This window comes from Salvelinus namaycush, chromosome 9 (assembly GCF_016432855.1).
Source record: "Salvelinus namaycush isolate Seneca chromosome 9, SaNama_1.0, whole genome shotgun sequence".
Taxonomy (NCBI): domain Eukaryota; kingdom Metazoa; phylum Chordata; class Actinopteri; order Salmoniformes; family Salmonidae; genus Salvelinus; species Salvelinus namaycush.
In genome coordinates, this window is record NC_052315.1 from 45,517,150 (window position 1) to 45,539,900 (window position 22,751).

Here is a 22,751-nt window from a genome sequence, read left to right on the forward strand (position 1 = left end):
CGCCTCTAGCACAGATGCAGTATTTTAGACTGCTGCGCCACTCGGGAGTAATTGAGTCCTCCACTGAGAGATAATTTATTTCAAAAAAGTATTTTAAATTTAATCTAAACAGTTATGTAGTAAAGTATTATTAAATCTCCATCTCAGTCCACGCTTTCATTGGGAATATTTGAAAATTGACAAAGAATGGGATTATGATCAGATAGAATGGCCGGTAATGTTTTAATAAATTCCATGTAACATGCAATAACAGTAAATGTTAAAGCATAGTCAATTCTCGAGAAAGTCTTAAATCTAGCAGAAAAGCATGTATAGTCCTTAGTTGTGGGATTATGAAATCGCCAACAGTCATTAAGATTAAGATCTTTAAGAAATTGTTTGGAAATTGTTTGGAAGCATTCACTTGTAATGAGCTATGAGAAGGTCCAGATCTATCTAACTTAGAATCAGGGAAAGGGAAAGGCGGATACCTACAGTAGTCAGTTGTCCAACAATGTATTCAACTGAAATGTGTTTTCCCGCATTTAACGCAACCCCTCTGAATCAGAGAGGTGCAGGGGGCTGACCAAAGGTTGCTGGATTGACAAGGTAAAAATCTGTTGTTCTGCCACTGAGCAAGGCAGTTAACACACTGTTCCCCAAATCAATAATGGCATCCATGTCAGTTCTAATAATAAGCTTAGAATCCGATAAATTGAGCAAGCTTCTGGTTCCAGAAGGGAGAACATTTTTGTCATATGAGATAGGAGCATAAATAGATACAAATGCTATTTTCCTTCCATAACAGAGTGGAACATTCTGTATGTAACTATAAAAATCTGTCCTGTTTATAATTTCCACTTTTTTCAATTTTAAGGGGTAAATTGTGTTTATGTAGAATAAGCACCTCTTTAGATTTCGATGTGAAAAAGGAAGCAGCTGCCAGTTTGTAGTATTTGTTTTGAAGTCTACAGACATCACCCTTTAAAAGATGTGTCTCTTGCAATAGAGCAACGTCAACTTTATTCCTATGAAATACGTCAAGACATTTAATTTGCTTATTTGGCTCATTAGGACCCCTCAGATAACAGGAAATAATCACTAAATTTATCTGAATTCCAGTTTGATGGATAAGGGGAGGGGGAGTGTAATTTATGATAGCTATAGAATTACTATTCAGTTGCCAACTAAATAACTGTAAACCAGATATTCCAGGAAAAACTGTAAACATATTCATTGTGATAAAATTACATATCAAATTACAAAACCCTTCAGATTGCCATCCCAACCTAATAACCCTACAAAATGAATTGAAACAAATAATCCCTCCACTCCCTGACAGGTTAGGACACAACAGTTCTCCCTCTCCCCTCAATGTTAGACCCATGACTGAACGCAGTGGTTTCAACTACAGTGTCTAAAACCCTCCCCATATCCCTCCATTTCCTAAATATTTGTGCATTAACTGACACAAAGGAGATATGAGAAAGGCAAGAAATGCTCAAATGACTGAACAATTAAGCCTAAATGTAGAACAAACATGGAGATCTAAAAGAACAGAACAGTTGTTGAAGAACAGTTGTTGATTTTCTGTTTGCTTTCCCTAATTCCACCTTGCTGATTGTCCACTTTAGTAGGCAGGTTGTCAACAACTTTCATCCATCTCCCAATGTCAATTGTAAGTGCTTCAACAGCCGCTAAAGTCTCTTGATGTTTTTCTGTTGAGTGGTTCCACCGCCTCAGCTAACACCCATTGTAACATAGCTTCAAAAGAGTTCTGTTGCTTGGCTAACGCCTCAGAAATGTAGCCAGCTATGAAGGCCTCAGTTTCAGTACTGAGGGCTTTCTTCTGACACTTAACTATAGGCAAAGAAGTCAGAGAAGTGCCATGTTTCTTTCCTCCTTGGGTCATTAGCATTGTTAGTCAGTCTTTGGTTCATTTTTTAAGAGTTAATTATAGAAATAATGTGTTTAAAATATGAAAAAAATAGGAATTGGGTTAGCGGAGCTCTGGTGATTAGAGCGATGATAATGCCTGTTGGTGACGTGACCCCTCTTAAAAGATCTTTAATGACTATATTCCACGCTTTGGATATCCAGCCAAACTTCACCACAACCTGGGCCGTGAGTTTAAAATGACCTGTTCAGTTGCCTTGCTATCAGATTACCTCAAAGAACAGCCAACAATCATTTGCACAGGGAAAGTTAAAAAAAAAAATAAGCATAGCTCTTCAACCCGGGGACCGTGTGCTTGTCAGAAACCTATGGGAAAGAGGAAGGCCAGGAAAACTGTTACTTTGTTACTACTTGTCAATGACTTGCCTTCGAGACAGAGGGAAAGATACTAGGCCATGATCCAAATAAACGACGGACAAGGAGGACTCAATAGGAATCAGCACCAGTCAGAACTGAGAACAATCTGAGTGACACTGACCTCTCTGATGATAAGGACAATGAGATGGTTTTGTCTTTGTGTCCAGAATTTCTAAATGACAGACAGCTGTGTCAATGGGTGGGTTTCCCTACGGGTCCGTTTCCTATGGGTCCTGTTTTTGTTTTACATCCATGGGCTTGGCTTATTAACACTAAAGTTAATAATTACATCATTAATACAACTTTTTTTTAAATAATAATGGTAATGCTAGCTATACGTTAGGCCTAAACTCACCTGTTAAACCTTCCAGCTGTCTTGAAATCCTAGCAAGAAACCATATTGATGTAGCAATGTTCCAAGAAACACACCTGCTGCAAAAGGACATGCATAGAATAGAGAACCATTTGTACAAACTGGCTGCTTTTTCATAAGCCCCAAACAAGGCTAAAGGTGTAATCATAATGATACATAAGAAACTCAAAATTTCCATCTTGGTTAAAGGCGAAGACCAAGAAAGCAGAATCACTTTCCTTAAATGTATCCATAATGGAAAGAAAATTTCCTTTAATAATGTGCATGTTCCAAATTCATATGATCCTATGTTTCTTTTAATTCTCTGAACAGCATATTGTTAGAATTAAATGAATTACAACTGGTGTTTTAACATGTTTTAATCACTCCTATATAAATGGTAGATTATCGGAAACGCAACAAGAAGGACTGATTTCATTATTACTGAAACAGGATCCAAGTGGCATATATAAAGATCCAGTCCATTTAAAAAAAATGGAGGTCTTTTACACTTCAGTGTTATGATGCAAAAATTCTAGCTAAACGCTTGGCGCATAGAATTAAAAAGGTTTTGTCAGATATTACTCATCCTTATCAGACAGGTTTTTTACATGGACGATACATTGGAGATAATATTAGACAAGTACTGGAAACAATAGAACACTATGAAATATCGGGGAAACCAGGTCTGGTTTTCATAGCTGACTTTGAAAAGGCTTTTGATAAAGTACGACTGGAGTTTATATACAATTGCCTGGTATATTTCAATTTTGGAGAACCTCTTATAAAATGTGTTAAAGTTATGTATAGTAACCCTAGGTGTAAAATAGTAAATAATGGCTATGTCTCAGAATGTTTTAAACTGTCAAGAGGAGTAAAACAAGGTTGTCCGCTATTGCCATCAAAATGTTAGCTGTTAAAATTAGATCCAACAATAATATTAAGGGATTAGAAATCCATGGCTTAAAAACAAAGGTGTCATTGTGCGCTGATGATTCATGTTTTCTTTTAAAACCACAATTCGAATCCCTCCACAGCCTCAGAGGATCTAGATACGTTTTCTAACTTCACCAGATTAAAACCAAATTATGATAAGTGTACTAAAAAAAAAAATCAGCTTTTACATTACCGTGTAGTTTACCAATAAAATGGTCTGACGGGAATGTGGACATACTAATTATACATATCCCAAAATAAATAAATGATCTCACTCCAATAAATCTTTATAGAAAGTTAGCAAAAATAGATAAGATCTTGCTACCACGGAAAGGAAAACATTTTGTAGAAAAATCATCCTGATGAACTCTTTAGTCATATCACAGTTTACCTATTTGCTTATGGTTTTGCCTACACCTAGTGTCCTGCTTTTTAAATTATATGAACAAAAAATATATTTTATTTGGAATGGCAAGCCAGACAAAATTAAAAGGGCCTATTGATTTATTGAATATGAATTCGGAGGGCAGAAATGATTAAATATGAACTAATTAGACCTCTCACTAAAGGCATCAGTCATACAAAAGTTATACTTAAATCCGAAATGGTTCTCTAGTAAATTAGTAAGAATGTCTCACCCCATGTTCAAGAATGGCATTTTTCCCTTTATTCAGATTACAACTGCTCACTTTCGGTTATTTGAAAACAAAATAATCTCAAAAATACCGTTATTTTTTTAAGCAAGCCTAGAAAGTTGGTTACAATTTCAGTTTAATCCACATGAAAAGACAGAACAAATAATTCAACAAATATTATGACTAAACTCAAATATACTAATATATTTTTTTACAGCGTGTTTTTCGATAAAATGTTTAAAAAAGGTAGAGTCTTTGTAAATTATATCATAAGTAAGACTGGTGGAGTCACACATGCAGCTAAACACAGATATATGGAAATGTCTGCTCTAGCCAAAATTACAACCAACTAATTGCAACATTACCACAAAAATGGTAAAGGCAAGTGGAAGAGGGAAAAAAGTAAGGAACTTGTCTGTCGGCCCTGGATTAAAAACCAAAAATGGTTAAAGACAATAGTGATAAATAAAAAATATATACCAGTTTCATTTAAGGACCAAAAAGTTGACAGCTGTGCTATATAAAATGCAAAATAGTTGGGAAGAGATTTTCGATATACCGATTCCATGGCACATGGTTTATGAATTGACATGCAAAACTTAGAATTTTTCAATTTAAATTATTATGCAAAATTCTTGCAATCAATAGAATGTTATATATATGGGGGATACAATCTTCCCAGCTCTGCAGATTTTGCTGCGAGGAGGCAGAGTCATTAGATCATTTATTTTGGTACTGTCCATACGTAGCTCGTTTTTGGTCACAGGTCCAGGAATGGCTGAAGAATTGCAACATTTACCTAGAACTAACGCTGCAGATAGCAATACTGGGTGATTTGAAAAGTCATAGTCAATCAATCAATAATATAATAATTATTTGTGCAAACATTTTTATCTTTAATTTACAATCTGTAGAAACTATGAGAATAGAAAGGTTCAGTACTTTTGTGAAGCATCACAGCACAGTTGAAAAATATAAAATATAAGATAAATGTAAAATATACGGGGTCTGTAAAATGTATATAGGTTCAGAACTTTTGTGAAATAGCACTGTTACAAATTGAAATCAAACTGGATTGACATCAGAAACAGAGGAAGGCCAGGACTAAAAACAAACAAAATATAACTATTGTAAAATAGATTGTGTCTGTAAAATGTGTATAAGATGTATAAACTCAAGGTAGAAGCCTACGTGTTATTGTTTATTAGTTTACTCCAATTGGGGCAGGGGTGGTAGGGTTTGCGGGGAATAATAAAGGGATATTCTAAAAAAAAGTTTGTATGTATATATATGTGTATATATGTATGAATGTCTATGTATTTATATGGATATATATATTTACCCCAAAAATATATGGGGGATTGGAAATGATACAGACAATTACATTGATGGACGCAACAATCTATCTGCAATATTAAAGCTGATCCACCCACAAAAAAATAAAAATTACAACTGGTTATCGGGACAAATTTGAATGCCATTCTGGACATGCGGGACAAAAATCTGTATAACAAGCTTCTCAGTAATGATCAATTAGCAGATATTGCAACTATTGAATCTGAATCAGGTGAATTACTATCCTAACCAACATTAATTAACCAAAGATTCTCCCATTTCTATAAAGAATTCTACACCCCTCTGATTGTATATCCACACCAAGCCAGATTGAGTCTTTTTTTTTTAAAGATATAAAAACTCCTCTTCTCTCAACTGAGGAAGCCAGCTTACTGGGAGCCTACATCAGCTTGGATAACATTGGATAACATGAACAAAAGGAACATCACCAGTATTTCTTCTGAGGTCTATTTAAAAATGTGGAACCAATTAAGTCCACTGTTACTTGAAATGATTAGCAGAGCCGTTCACAAAAAGGTTCATTTGGAAGGGATGTAAATACAGCAGTAATTTACCTTTGTTAAAAAAAAAGTTAAGGACGCCATCCAGTGCTCTCACTATTGCCCTCTACCTTTGATAAACACAGATATTAAACAATTTTCTAAAATTCTGTTGTCCCATCTCGAAAAGTACTTACCCAAATTTGTACATCTGGACCAAAGCGGGTCTGTTAAAAAAATGATTATCCTCAGATAACCTCTATCGTTTATTACAGATCTAACATTCTTCATCAGAAACTAAAGCTCCTTGGGCAATGATATATCTCGACACAGAAAAGCTTTTGATAGACTAAAATAGTCATATCTTTGGTCAGTTTTGAAACATATGGGACTTGGCTTCAATTATTTTTAAATATTATTAAAATACTATATGCCAATCCCTCAGCCATAGTGATAACATGCATTACCTGCTCTCTTCCATTTAGACTAGAAGTAGCAGGCAAGGTGATCCCATCTCAACTCTGCAATTTGTATTGTCTATGGAGCCCCTGGCCAAGGCAATTCGACAACGTAAAGAAATTACACCAATAGCTCTCAGTTCTACGGATGACATCATCTAATTACACGCCGATGATATATCTCAATCCCTCCCAAAAGCTCTGAAGATCATAGACAAATTCAGCTCCATCTCAAATTATACAATTGCCAGAAACATTCATTTAAATTTACGGCTGCACGTGCACAGTTCAGCGCGACACAACCATTAGACCGGATGACATGTTTCTGCGCATAAGCTATGCTAGCTAACGTCATGACATCGCCTACAAGTGTGACCAGGGATTTATTGGAGAAGCAATTTTTACATACAGTGCCGTAGGAAAGTATTCAGACCCGTATTTTGTTATGTTACAGCCTTATTTTAAAATTGATTAAAATGTTTTTTCCCCCTCATCAATCTACACACAATACCACATAATTTTTCATAAAAAATTGAAATATCACATTTACATAAGTATTCAGACCCTTTACTCAGTACTTTTCTGAAGCACCTTTGACAGCGACTACAGTCTTCTTAGGTATGAAACTTGAAACCAAGATTGAACTCTTTGGCCTGAATGCCAAGCGGCACGTCTGGAGGAAACCTAGCAACATCAAACCCTCTGGGTTTCCGTTAGGATGGAACAGAAAATATGGCGCTGTACAACGTGACGCTCATGAATTCAGACCATTGTCAGATTGTAAATTCAGACCGTTTCGCTCTCGGAGGGCACGCTGGACGTTCGGGCCGAGGAGTAGGGTTGATTTGAGCGGTGTGGCCTTATAACGACAGTCAAGCATCCAAGCTAATGTTGGCTAGCTTGCTAGCTAATTCCAGTCACAAATGAGACCACTCTGACCATTTTACTCACCCTAGCTGAGCTGGTAAGGCAGTTTTCGTGTTAACCAGAGCGTTGGTGACTGTAAATGTGGTACTGGAAACAATTTAATTATGCTTTTTTCCCCGACGTTTACTGAGCGCTCGTAAATTAATTATTCTGCGCTCTGGTACACTCAGACGAGAGTGCTCTGAAATCCGTGTAGAGAGTAGGCTGGACACATGAAATTCTAAACAACGTTCTTTTCTGATAAAAACTAGTTCATTGCATCCAACTAGTTCATTGCATTTTTCACCCTGCCAGCTCCTATTGAGCACTGTGGCACCAACTCACCTTCAGAACGTTCTATTCCCAGCTAATTGTTCAACGTCACAATGCCTGCTTCGCTATTGTTGGCAATGAGACCTGCTTACGTTGTTTTATAGTTAAAATGTAAAAAACTAAAAAATTATATTGGAACTTTGCGGTCTTCCCATTGTTTCCTATGGGGGAAACATAGGCATATCTGTCTATTTCGCCAAATATCTCGCAATGTGTATATTTAGATTTTTTTCAAGTCAGACGCCATTTTAAATCATGAGCATCTCCTCTTTCTAATTATGTGAGCCTGGTAAGCTAGCTCGGTTGTCATCAAATGCTAGCCCCAAAATACTTTTTGCCCTTGGAACGCTGAGCTCCCCCCATTGTTTTCTTACGGAGAGGCATGCTGGTCTATTTCGCCAAATATCTCACTGTGAATATTTTGGTTTTTTCAAGTCGGGCACCATTTTAAATCAGGAGAATCTCCTCTTTGTAATTATGTAAGTCTGGGCAACGAGCTCCTTTGTCATCGATCGCTAGACCAGAAAAAGTCAGAAGTTTTTATTTTTTCCCTACTTTCTCATTATGCAGACATAAGCACAGTTGACACCATCGAGGTGCGGATGTTTACCGTCTACACAAGATTTTTTTCCAGTTTCGTCCGACGAACAGATTGTAGTGCTAAAATAAAAAGGGATACATTTTTTGTGCCATTTAGGCAAAATGGAATTCTAAGAATTACTCCAGTCAAAACAGGCTCTGCGAACGTTCGATTCCATTAATTTGCTATGGGCTCTCGCTAGTGTTTCAGCTTAGCCAACGTTCTTCAGACATTTTTGATTTTTTTTTTTGACTCGTTCTATTGTCCAGCCTATGGATAGCCAGAACGAATTTACGAAAGCACCCGAATGTCCATTGAGAACGCACAACGACTATACCATTTTGCTCAGCTAAGAATGACGGGAATAATCAAGTCAATAAATGTTGGGTAGTTAGCCTATAGTTAATATACTGGCAAGTTTGATGTATAACTACTAACGTTAGGTAGCTAGCTAACATACCGGTACATACTGCTGTAATGATATACTATGTGGTTCGTAAGGACAGCGTAGCTAACAAATTTTCAGCGAGGTAACTTATTTGAAAAGTCATGACTTTATGGTCATTATGACCTTTGGTCATTAGGGCAAATCTGGTCTGTGATAGGAGTTTTTTTTTCTCACACCTAGCTCAGCTATTAGACTATTATTTGGTAAAGGTTGAATAGTCTATTGTTCAGCTATTAGCCCCCCTCCCCAACTTGCAACAAATTGTTGTTGTTCACAACTTGTTCCTTTCCCTCTTCCATGCTCTCTCTCTATCCATCTGTCTCTCATTTGCAGGTATGTTTTGATGTGAGAGAGGAAGCCAGTCCCGTCATCGCCACCTCACCCACTCTTAAGGTAACCTTTGGGCCAAATGGGGGCCCAATGCTGGTTAGGAGACACCGCAATTGTGATGAACTGAGAGAATATTAGGGTAGCACTGTAATTCATTAATCATATGCTGTCTGCCGCTGTTCTTACCTCTTTCCCTTTCTGTCTTCTACACCTCTCTCCCAACCTCGTCTTTCTTCCTTGTTTTATAATGCGCACACCAGATTGAACTTGTATTTATTTTATAATATTACAATTATCATAATTATAAATGCATGTATTATGTATTTTTAACACCTGGATAATGAACTTCTTTCAATAAAGCGTTTCACATTCTCCACTGGTTGAAATTAAGTATCTCATTGAAATACTATCCTGTGTCCTCAGATTAATGCAGAAGGGAGTTAGACATGCATCGTTTTTTAATGCATATATGAATTACAAATCAATCATGTTTCTAATCTATTGCATAGTTACAATGTGTAATCATTGATGTCCCAGGAGCAGGAGTGGTAAACACTGTTGAAATGTATAATTCTAATACATACATGCAGACAGCATCATTCAAATAATGGAGTTTGATATGACTGAAAAGAATGTCTCAGATTCATACCTGAACCGCACCTTAATTTGCCAATGAAGAGTACATGTTCAGCGAATGTATATTCAATGTACAGGCTACAATGTGGGGATCTCATGCGGGGTAATAACTACAGTACGTGTACAGTTGAAGTCAGTCTGTAAATTGTTTAAATTTAAATTGTTTAAATGTTTCGGGTAGCCTTCCACAAGCTTCCCAAGATACGTTTGAATTTTGGCCCATTCCTCCTGACATAGCTGGTGTAACTGAGCAGGTTTGTAGGCCTCCTTGCTCGCACATGCTTTTTCAGTTCTGCCCACAAATCTTCTATAGGGTTGAGGTCAGGGCTTTGTGATGGCCACTCCAATACCATGACTTTGTTGTCCTTTAGCCATTTTGCCGCAACTTTGGAAGTATACTTGGGGTCATTGTCCATTTGAAAGACCCATTTTCGACCAAGCTTTAGCTTCCTGACTGATGTCTTGACATGTTGCTTCAATATATCCACATAATTCTCCTACCTCATGATGCCATCTATTTTGTGAAGTGCACCAGTCCCTCCTGCAGCAAAGCACTCCCACAACATGATGCTGCCACCTCCGTGCTTCACGGTTGGGATGCTGTTTGTAAAAAGCCTCCCCCTTTTTCCTCCAAACATAACAATGGTCATTATGGCCAATCAGTTCTATTTCTCCAAAAAGTACGATCTTTGTCCCCATGTGCAGTTGCAAACCGTAGTCTGGCTTATTTATGGTGATTTTGGAGCAGTGGTTTCTTCCTTGCGGAGCGGCCTTTCAGGTTATGTCGATAAAGGACTTGTTTTACTGTGGATATAGATACTTTTGTACCTGTTTCCTCCAGCATCTTCACAAGGCCCTTTGCTGTTGTTCTGGGATTGATTTGCACTTTTCGCACCAAAGTACGTTAATCTCTAGGAGACCGAACACGTCTCCTTCCTGAGCGGTATGACAGCTGTGTGGTCCCATGGTGTTTATACATGCGTACTATTGTTTGTACAGATGAACGTGGTACCTTCAGGCCTTTGGAAATTGCTCCCAAGGATGAACCAGACTTGTGGAGGTCTACAATTTATTTCTGAGTTCTTGGCTGATTTCTTTTGATTTTCCCATGATGTCAAGCAAAGAGGCACTGAGTTTGAAGGTAGGCCTTGAACTACATCCACAGGTACACCTCCAATTGACTCAAATGATGTCAATTAGCCTATCAGAAGCTTCTAAGCCATGACATTTTCTGGAATTTTCCAAGTTGTTTAAAGGCACAGTCAACTTAGTGTATGTAAACTTCTGACCCACTGGATTTGTGATACAGTGAATTATAAGTGAAATAATCTGTCTGTAAACAATTGTTGGAAAAATAACTTGTGTCATGCACAAAGTAGATGTCCTAATCAATTTGCTAAAACTATAGTTTGTTAACAAGACATTTGTGCAGTGGTTGAAAAATGAGTTTTAATGACTCCAATCTAAGTGTACGTAAACTTCTGACTTCAACTGTATATAGAACTTTCATCCTTGGCCCAATAAAGTTATTATATTCTACTCTATCCATAGGCTTCATTAATGCCATTCAGACTTGAAGTTGATACAACAACTATGATAGGTGAGGTTCATAGATTAGTATGAATATTAGTTCAGAACCTAACGTTTTAGGGTCCATACACAGATCGGCTACATATTGTAGCTAGCTACACATCCACAGGCATACAGTTATTTTTATCCTCCACTACACAATAAGCAAGTAAATAGTTAGCTAGCTATATTTCTTCAGCTGCATTGCAAGGCAAGTTTACACAATTGTACATTCAATTTGAAGTAAATGCTTTAGCTAGCTAGATTCTTTACATCCATTGTTTCACAAGATGACAGCCTGGTTTGCTGGTGTTCTCATTAGACCCTAAAACATTAAACAACACGGATTACAAATTCATTCTCCTAACACTAGCTAGCTGGCTAATGTTAGCTAGTCAGATAATGGCTATTTAGCAAGTTGGCTATATAGCAAGTTAACTTTATGACAAAAAAATATGCACAAACGTTTGTCTCTAAATTAACATATTCCTCTCAATTGTACATTTCTTGCATGACTCGTTATGACGTTATAACTACTTACATTTGGTTCCACCGTAATGATTTGTCAGCCATCTTTGTTGGAAAAACGCCACCAGGCACGGGTGGCTCGCGTCAAAACTTGTCATTGGAATCACTTGATATGATTGGTCATATAAAAACATTGGGACCCAAATGCATAATGAGTGCTCTAACTCCCCCTTGCGGTGGTCTGGAGCAATGAAGCCATGACACTAGGTACCTCTTAAGTCCCGCAGTGCAAGCTCGCAACTTTTAAAAGGAGGAACCACTGTAGCACCATCCCTACGGTGAAGCATGGGGGTGGCAGCATCATGCTGTTGGAATGTTTTTTAGAGGCAGGGACTGGGAAACTAGTAAGGATTGAGGCAAATATGAACGGAACAGAGTACAAAGAGAGAGATCCTTGATGAAAACCTGCTCCAGGGCACTCAGAACCTCTGACTGGGGAGAAGGTTCACCTTCCAACAGGACAATGACCCTAAGCACACAGCCAAGACAAAGCAGGAGTGGCTTCGGGACAAGTCTCTGAACGTCTTTCAACGGCCCAGCCAGAGCCCAGACTTGAACCCAATCGAACATTTCTGGAGAGACCGGAAAATAGCTGTACAGCAACACTCCCCATCCAATCTGACAGCGCTTGAGAGGATCTGCAGAGGAAATACAGGTGTGCCAAGCTAGTAGCGTCATACCCAAGAAGATTTGAGGCTGTAATCGCTGCCAAAAGGTGCTTCAACAAAGTACTGAGTAAAGGGTCTGAATGCTTATGTAAATGTAATATTTCCCTTTTTTATAAATTTGCAAACATTTCTAAAACCCTGTTTTTGCCTTGTCATTACGGGGTATTGTGTGTAGATTGAATAAGGCTGTAATGTATCAAAATGTGAGAAAGGTCAAGAGGTCTGAATACTTTCCAAATGTACTGTAAGCTTTCTGAAACCTGTCTCAAAAAATATATATCACTGACAAATCAAATTGGTCACATAGACATATTTAGCAAATGTAATTGTGGGTGTAGCGAAATGCTTGTCTTCCTTGCTCCAACAGTGCAGTAGTATCTAACAATTCACAACAATATACACAAATCTAAAAGTAAAATAATGGAATTAAGAAATATACAGTACCAGTCAAAAGTTTGGTCACACCTACTCCTTCCAGGGTTTTTCTTTATTTTTAACATTTTCCACATCATAGAATAATAGTGAAGATATCAAAACTATGAAATAACACATATGGAATCATGTAGTAACCAAAAAAAGTATTCAAAAAGAGTCTTCAAAGTAGCCACCCTCTGCCTTGATGACAGCTTTGCACACTCTTGGCATTCTCTCAACCAGCTTCATGAGGTATGCTTTTCCCAACAGCCTTGAAGAATTTCCCACATGCGCTGAGCACTTGTTGGCTGCTTTTCCTTTTCCTCTGTGGTCCAACTCTTCCCAAACCATCTCAATTGGGTTGAGGTTGGGTGATTGTGGAGGCCAGGTTATCTAATGCAGTACTCCATCACTCTCCTCGGGCAAATAGCCCTTTCACAGCCTGGAGGTGTGTTGGGTCATTGTCCTGTTGAAAAACAAATGATAGTCCCACTAAGCCCAAACCAGATGGGATGGCGTATTCCTGCAGAATGCTGTGGTAGCCATGCTGGTTAAGTGGGCCTTGAATTCTAAATAAATCACAGACAGTGTCACCAGCAAAGCACCCCCACACCATCACACCTTCTCCTCCATGCTTCACAGTGGGAACCACACATGCAGTGATCATCCGTTCACCTACTCTGCATCTCCCAAACACACAGCGGTTGGAACCAACAATCTCCAATTTGGACTCATTAGACCAAAGGACAGATTTCCACGGGTCTAATGTCAATTGCTAATGTTTCTTGGAACAAGCAAGTCTCTTCTTATTGGTGTCCTTTAGTAGTGGTTTCTTGGCAGAAATTCGACAATGAAGGCCTGATTCACGCAGTCTCCTCTGAACAATTGATGTTTTGTCTGTTACTGGAACTCTGTGAAGCATTTATTTGGGCTGCAATCTGAGGTGCAGATAACTCTAATGAACGTATCCTCTGCAGCCGAGGTAACTCTGGGTCTTCCTTTCCTGTGGTGGTCCTCATGAGAGTCAGTTTCATCATAGGGCTTGGTTTTTACGACTGTACTTGAAGAAACTTTCAAAGTTCTTGGCATTTTCCAGATTGATTGACCTTCATGTCTTAAATGAATGACGGACTGTTGTTTCTCTTTGCTTATTTGAGCTGTTCTTGCCATAATATGGGCTTGGTCTTTTACAAAATAGGGCTATCTTCTGTATACCACCCCTACCTTGTCACAACACAACTGATTGGTTCAAACGCATTAAGGAAAGAAATTCCACAAATTTAGGCACACCTTTTAATTGAAATGCATTCCAGGTGACTACCTCATTAAGTTGGTTGAGAGAATGCCAAGAGTGTGCAAAGCTGTCATCAAGGCAAAGGGTGGCTACTTTGAAGAATCTCAAATATAAAATATATTTTGATTTGTTTAACACTTTTTGTTACTACATGATTCCATATGTGTTATTTCATAGTGTTGATGTCTTCACTATTATTCTACAATGTAGAAAATAGGCAAAATAAAGAAAAACCCAAGAATGAGTAGGTGTGTCCAAACTTTTCACTGGTACTGTAAATGTTAGATCGAGCAATGTCGGAGTGGCATTGTCTAAAATACGGTAGAATAGAATACAGTATATAGATATGAGATGAGTAAAGCAGTATGTAAACATTATTAAAGTGACTAGTGTTCCATTATTAAAGTGGCCAGTGATTCCAAGTCTATGTATAAGGTACAGGGTTTGCGTAACTGCGTGGAAGCCGGCTAGTGATGGCTATTTAACAGTCGGATGGCCTTGAGATAGAAGCTGTTTTTCAGTCTCTCGGTCCCCTCTACTGACCTCGCCTTCTGGATGATAGCGCTTTGAACAGGCCGTGCCTCGAGTGGTTGATGTCCAAGATGATCGTTTTGTGACATCGGGTGCTGTAGGTGTCCTGGGGGGCAGGTAGTTTACCCCCGGGGATGCGTTGGGCAGACCGCACCACCCTCTGGTGAGCCCTGCGGTTGCGGGTGGTGCAGTTCCCGTACCAGGCGGTGATACAGCCCAAAAGCATTGATAGTTAATGTTTTTTGGTCTGAACGCAAATCTAAGGGTGGTGGTGTTGCTATATACATAAAGAAGTTTTCAGCGATCATTCTGACTTCTTCTACCAAACCCAAGCAATGTGAATATCTGTCTTTCAATATAAATCCCTGCGCATCCTTGAATCTTGTTGTCTCCTGTTGTTACTGACCCCCATCTGCTATTGATGGCTCCTGGATTGTATTTTTTTTTTATTATACTCACAGAATGTCAAATCTCAATGTGTGCTTATGGGTGACCTGAACCTAGATTGGTTGACATCCAACTCTGATAAACTCTGATTGTTAACAATGTAACAAGGTTGAATGCAAAGTGTCCTCTAAAATGGTCTTTGATCTTATTTCAAACAACACTCCACATTGTTTTAATGCTTCTGGTGTTTTGCAAATTATATAAGTTAATAAGTTATCACTATACTACTATCTATATAAGGGATGGTTCCTAAATTACCTCCACGTATCATCATGAAAAGAAACTGCAGTTTGATATTCAGAGTTTTTTTTAAATTGCCTGGAATTGAGTTGAATTCATCCCTGTTGTTGAATTAGCCTTTTCTTATTTCCATGAAGTATTCCAGGATGTATGCAACAAACATTCCCTAATAACTATCAGCCTGTATCTAAATTGCCTGTCCTGGCAAAGGTATTGGAGTCCCTTGTCAATAAGCAGCTTAAGGCCTACCTCCACTCCAGGAACACAATATTTTGAGTGGTGCACAATCTGGTTTTCAGGTCTAGCCACAGCACTGTCACAACACACTTGGAGGGTTTTAAATGATAGGCATTGTGCCCTGGATAAGAAGCCGCATTGTGTATCTGTATTCATAGACTTGTCAAGAGCATTTGACACTGTGGACCATACTGTCTTGCTGCAGAAGTGTATTGGGATTACTGGTCATGCTCTGGAGTGTTTTGTGAACAACATGTCAAATCGAATCCAGTGTGTTAAGACAGATGGTTGTAAGTCGGACACCATAGAGTTGTGCTCGGGTGTGCCTCAAGGATACATTTTAGGTCCCGTAGTTTATTATTTATATCAACAACATTGGGAGACATATTGAGACAGCTGATGTTCATTTTTATGCGGATGACACTGTTTTCTATTCAAGTTGCAGCAGTTTGACTTTGGCTTTTGAAAAAGCTCAAACAGTGTTTAACATTCAACAGAATCTGTATGATTTGAAGGTTCTTCTGAATTCCTTGAAAACAAAATGCATAGTATTTTCCTATCCTAAACACTCTGGAAACGATGTAATTACTACCTTGGAAGGCCATTCTATAGAACAAGTGAAGACGTACAAATATCTGGGAGGTTGGGTAGATGAGAAGTTGCACTTCACCACCCATGTAAAGAACCTTGTCAGGAAACTCAAGATGCGTATTGGGTTTTATTACTGGCATAAAGCTTGTTTTTTCATTGCCGCCAGAAAAGAGTTGATTCGTCAAACTTCTTTCTGTGTTGGACTACGGTGATACTATGTATGTGCAAGCCTCAAGCTCTATACTGAAGGCACTTGACTCTATCATGCAGCCCCTTGTTTGGTCACCAATCTGAGATGTCTAACTCTAACTCAACAGGGTTGTCGGGTGGACATCACTAGCAACACGCAGACGTGTAGTTGTCTCTAGTTGTCACCTGATGTCACTAGTTTGCGTTGCCATATGTAAGGAAGCATGTTGTTGAACTTCAAACACACCACACACATGCCTCCACGCACACACGTTGTTTGCTGTTGTATTTGCGCTGTTGACAGTGTCGTGTTGTCCATTTTGTCTTACATTGTTTAAAAAAATGTATTTTTTATCCCAGTCCCCATCGCCACAAGAGGCATTCTGCCTCTTGCCAGGCTGTCATTGTAAATAAGAATTTGTTCTTATTTTAGAAGAAATTGTGAATTGTGCTAAGGTGCCAATGTATTTGACCACATCTGTATCAATATTGAGAAATAGTATTCTGAAACAAATAATTGTTAGCTTTAACAGGTCTTGTCCCATCTTGATTACTGTCCGGTAATATGGTCAAGTGAAGCAAAGAAAGACTTGGCAAAGCTGTAGCTGGCTCAAAACAGAGCTTTGCGCCTTGCACATACAGAACTTATATCAACAACATGCATGCCAGTCTTTCCTGGTTGAGGGTTGACGAGAAACTAACGGCTTCTCTTCTAGATTGAAATGAGAAATATTACTGAGGGGACATTCAAACACATGTTATTATTTTATTATATGTATATATATATATATACACACACAAGTTATAAATCATTGTATTTAAAATGTGTGACTGTCTGTCTATCAGTGTTTTTGTGACTTGTTTTGTGCTTTTTGTGGAACTCAGAAAGATTAGCCTGCTGCTTCTGCAAAAGCAAACAAATAAATTAACATATCCCAGTAACAGTGGTTAATGGTAGTGGTAGTAGTGTAATAACTGTTGTAATAGTATCAGTATTTAAAAAAGGTACCCACTTGAGGATGACACAGCCGCTGCCAGAAGGTGGTGCTGTCCAGAACACTTGGATCCGGGTCCTCCTGCGGGGGGTGCTCTCCGTCACAGCCGGGGGACAGTTGGTCATGAACTGGGTGTCCTCCTCATCTATGATCTAGGGAACACAGGAAACCAGTCAGAATTACAACACTTCTCACCAAAATCCCTTTTTGGACAAAAAGCAAAATAATTTTAAAAAATGTAAAACTATTTTTTTGCCCCCAAACACACACGTTTTTCCAAGAAACAACAGTTATAGATGCAAAAAAAGTGAGTAATTGAGTCAATAACATTTTCCATTTTCAAAAATAGATCAAGAATCTTTGAGAAATGTATTTTAACTTTCACCCATGGTGCTCTGCTCACTACATCTGTGCCGAAAAAGTTTAATGTTTTAATTATCACAACTCAGACATGATTCATTTTCATTATTGATCTATGCTATTATTCAGGGCTCCTTGTAATAAACCAATGGTTTAGCGTTTTAGACAGGCTGTAATTTGTATTCTGTTGTCACCTCGCTGCTGGGTCACACTCCACTACGCCCTCATACCAGGATCAATAGTGTATTTCACAGTCACACGTGGCTGAATGTTTTCAAATGGAATCCTTTTCAGACGCCAACACTGGCATTACACGTACTGTAACAATCTGTTTTGTGTAGTTTGATATGTGAACAACTTCTCTTAAAACTGATGAAAACTCAGATGTCTTCAGTTCAAAATGATAGATAACAGAGTTGTCGTAATACATTATGACATTGAATTCCACTGTAGGTATGTTGTTTCACCTCATCTCTCTACAAATGTGACTGATTGATTGACAGTTGAGTGTACAGTGCATAACATTCTAGGCATCCCTTCACCTGTCCTTGAAAGTAGGACAGTAATAAAATAACTTTTTAATTTATTTATACTCCAAATTACGCAATGAAACAGTGATAAAACAGTGTTGTGAGTCCATGGTGTGTCCAGCCCTGTCACGGCCATGAGAGAGTAATAAAAGCCAGGCGTGACGAGCAGCAGACTCACACAGAGATGACCTCTGGGGCCCCGTTGAATGATCGCCAGCTGCCCTGACTCCACAATCATATTGATCTAACAGCCAGATGCTTTACACATGACAGAAAGTAAGGGAGGGAAGCAATTTTCCTTGATACATTTGTGTAAGAGGAAGAATTCCTTCTGGAGGTCTTTTAGAAGAAAAAAAAGTCTTCATTGATACTGACAATTGTTTCAATTTGCATTCTGTCTAGGCACCCGTGAGCCCAGTCTTCCCTCCCTATAACTAGTATCTCTCACTCTCTCTGTCTTTGTCTCTTTCTCTCTGTGGCTCTCTCTTTTCTCTCTCTGACTCACATAAGCTCCACCAGGATTCCTCCATAGTATTCCTTAGGCCTCATTATACTCATATTGAAATGTCTTTTTGTGCCTCTTCACCATTGAGGTCCTGTCAGTCACAGGCAGCTACAAACAACTGACAGTGCTGAGGAAAACAACACATTTATAGGAGGAAGCTGAACTTGGAGTGGAGTTACTTCGGAAACTGTGCTTTTCTTACAGAACACCCAGCCTATATCTATTTGTTACCCTGTGGGAAGGAGGAGGGAATGATTCCATTGTCTTGTAGGGGGGGGGGGGGGGGGGGGAGTCTGGAGGAGCAGCTGAACACTGCTGTTTTCATAGTCATTCCATCCCGGGTGACACAGCAAACACAGATGCTTTGCAGCGCCTGCTGAAGTGTATGTGTCTTTTCAAGGAGATGCAGATGGGAGAAAATCAAGACATGGAATAAATGATAGCTTGGCAAGCGACTCAGGGCGGATGTAACTTTCTGACACAATATTTAAAAATGTCACAACGTGATTTAAAAGTAGCATGTTTCTTCCGATCGATGGAAATCTCCAGACTCGAGAGCACTAAACATTTGCCTTGAGCCTCCTATCAATCAAATCTTTACATTACTACGGAAACCCGTAGAGATGTTCAAGCAATCTCTGATATCAAATCTTATTATGTGATATTTTTCAAACAGTACAAATGTCTGAACATGTTTGCTACAGTATTAGATAATCAATATATAGAGTTATACCTCATATTACTGTATACTTTATTAGCAGATTGACTTTAACTTCTTATGGCTGGGGGCAGTATTGAGTAGCTTGGATGAATAAGGTGCCCAGAGTAAACTGCCTGCTACTCAGGCCCAGAAGCTAAGATATGTATATTATTAGTCGATTTGGATAGAAAACACTCTGAAGTTTCTAAAAATGTTTGAATGATATCTGTGAGTATAACAGAACTCATATGGCAGGCAAAAACCTGAGAAAAAAATCCAACCAGGAAGTGGGAAATCTGAGGTTTGTAGGTTTGCCTATCCAATATACAGTGTCTATGGGGTCATCTTGCACTTCCACTAGATGTCAACAGTCTTTAGAACCTTGTTTCAGGCTTCTACTGTGAAGGATGAGGGAATGAGAGCTGTTTCAACCAGGTGTCTGGCAGAGTGCCATGAGCTCACTCCGGCGCGCCCCCGTGAGAGGTAGCTGCGTTCCTTTTTGTTTCTAAACACAAAGGAATTCTCCAGTTGAAACATTATTGAAGATTTATGTTAAAAACATCCTAAAGATTGATTCTATACATCGTTTGACATGTTTCTACGAACTGTAATGGAATGTTTTGACTTTGTCTGGCCTGCGCGTCATGAATTTTGATTTTTGAACTAAACGCGCGAACAAAGAGGAGGTATTTGGACATAAATTATGGACTTTATCGAACAAAACAAACATTTATTGTGGAACTGGGATTCCTGGGAGTGCATTCTGATGAAGATCAAAGGTAAGTGAATATTTATAATGCTATTTCTGACTTCTGTTGACTCCACAACATGCCGGGTACCTGTATGGCTTGTTTTTGTGTCTGAGCACCGTACTCAGATTATTGCATGGTGTGCTTTTTCCGTAAAGACACAGCGGTTGCATTAAGGAGAAGTTTATCTAAAGTTCCATGTATAACACTTGTGTCTTTTATCAATGTTTATTATGAGTATTTCTGTAAATTGATGTGGCTCTCTGCAAAATCACCAGATGTTTTGGAGGCAAAACATTACTGAACATAACGCGCCAATGTAAACTAAGATTTTTGGATATAAATATGAACTTTATCGAACAAAACATACATGTACTGTGTAACATGAAGTACTATGATGTCACGCCCTGATCTTAGAGATCCTTTTTATGTCTCTATTTTGGTTTGGTCAGGGCGTGAGTTGGGGTGGGCATTCTATGTCTGGTGTTCTATGTTTTCTTTTCTGTGTGTTTGGCCGGGTGTGGTTCTCAATCAGAGGCAGCTGTTTCTGTTTTGTGTTGTTGCACCAGACAGAACTGTTTCGTTTCGTTCACTCTCTTTGTTGTTTTTGTTGTTTCAGTGTTCAGGTTATTTTATTAAATTACAATGAACACTTACCACGCTGCGTTTTGATCACCTTCTTTCCAGGACGATCATTACATATGAGTGTCATCTGATGAAGATCATCAAAGGTTAGTGATTAATTTTATCTCTATTTCTGCTATTTGTGACTCCTCTCTTTGGCTGGAAAAATGGCTGTGTTTTTCTGTTACTAGGTACTGACCTAACATAATCAGATGGTGTGCTTTCGTCGTAAAGCCTTTTTGAAATCGGACACTGTGGAGGAATTAACAACAAGTTTATCTTTAAAATGGTGTAAAATACTTGTATGTTTGAGGAATTTTAATTATGAGATTTCTGTTGTTTGAATTTGGCGCCCTGCACTTTCACTGGCTGTTGTCAAGTCGATCCCGTTAACGGGATCTCAGTCGATCTCAGCCGTAAGAAGTTAAAAGGAGATCACTTGGACAGAAAACACACTCTTAAAGTAATGATGGACTGTTGTTTCTCTTTGCTTATTTGAGCCGTTCTTGCCATAATATGGACTTGGTCTTTTACCAAATAAGGCCTTCTTCTATATACCATCCCTACCTTGTCACAACACAACTGATTGGCTCAAACACATTAAGAAGGAGAAATTCCACAAATTAACGTTTAACAATGCACACATGTTAATTGAAATGCATTCCAGGTGACTACCTCATGAAGCTGGTTGAGAGAATGCCAAGAGTGTGCAAAGCTGTCCTCAAGGCAAAGGGTGGCTACTTTGAAGAATCTCAAATATAAAATATATTAAAATTTGTTTAACACTTTTTTGGTTACTACATGATTCCATATGTGTTATTTCATAGTTTTGATGTCTTCACTATTATTCTACAATGTAGAAAATAGTAAATTGACCAGTTCGGTCACTTGGGTACATTTGGGCAAACTCGTGAGGGACACCTGGCAGACTTTTAAAAAATAAATGTTTAACCTTTATTTAACCTTTCCCTGCTACATGTAATGCACTCGCACCCTTTGACCTAACGAGCAGATATCCAACTGAGCCAGCTTGTCCGTCTATCCATAGCAACGTAGAAACAAAGTGATGCTTTTAATCTCTGTAAACACAAGGTTATATCTAATCTGGGCTCATCTCTCTCCAAACAAACTTAGTTTGCTTCCCTTGCTTCCCTGGGTAATAACTTCTCTGGCCTAGATAAATAAGAGCGAGGAGGGTTAGGAAATCTGTGTTTGTTTCTCTGAGGTCTAAGGCACAAGTGGAGTATTTTACTAACTTTATCTACAGATACTTTAGTTTTATTTAAATTGATTGAGGCCGTTGTTTGCACATCTCCCAGCAGATGTTCATTAGGATGGGAAATAAAATTTGCTGTGTCATGCTGATCTCATTGAATAATTTGTCAATTATTTGTGCAATTAAATGATGACAATCAGTCCCACTTTATAATAGGTTGTTATCAATTTCTAGCTTAGCGATACACAAGCAAATTTGCCCTTCTTCTGTTTGACGGGCAGAGCCCACAATGGATGGAAAATGAACCTAAACCATACATACTTGTCAGGCAATAAATAGTACACTTTTATTTTATATCACTCAAATATACAAATAAATGGTGGCTACTATTGAGAGATACCGTTAATGCATTGGGCGGGCTGTGGGCTTGCCCCCCAGCTGTGAATGGATTGCTTGATATTTAATGAAATGTAACATTATTGACAACTTCTACAAAGACCTAAAACCAGTCAGTAGTAATGCGATTGTAATAATCATGTCATGACCTCAACAGGACCATAATGCATATTGAATGCATTTGATTATCTATTATGGGTGGCATTAGGGATATTTGAAGATGCCAA

At 38.5% G+C, this 22,751-nt stretch overlaps 1 protein-coding gene across 1 annotated transcript in view; it reads right to left on the reverse strand.

Moving 5' to 3' along the window:
* LOC120054130 (spondin-1-like) overlaps window positions 1-22,751 on the reverse strand; it is a 138,466-nt gene that overhangs the window by 107,644 nt on the left and 8,071 nt on the right. Inside the window, exon 3 of the mRNA XM_039001543.1 lies at window positions 17,463-17,596. Within this exon, the coding sequence (XP_038857471.1) occupies window positions 17,463-17,596 (134 nt within the window). The remainder of the gene's footprint in view (window positions 1-17,462; window positions 17,597-22,751) is intronic.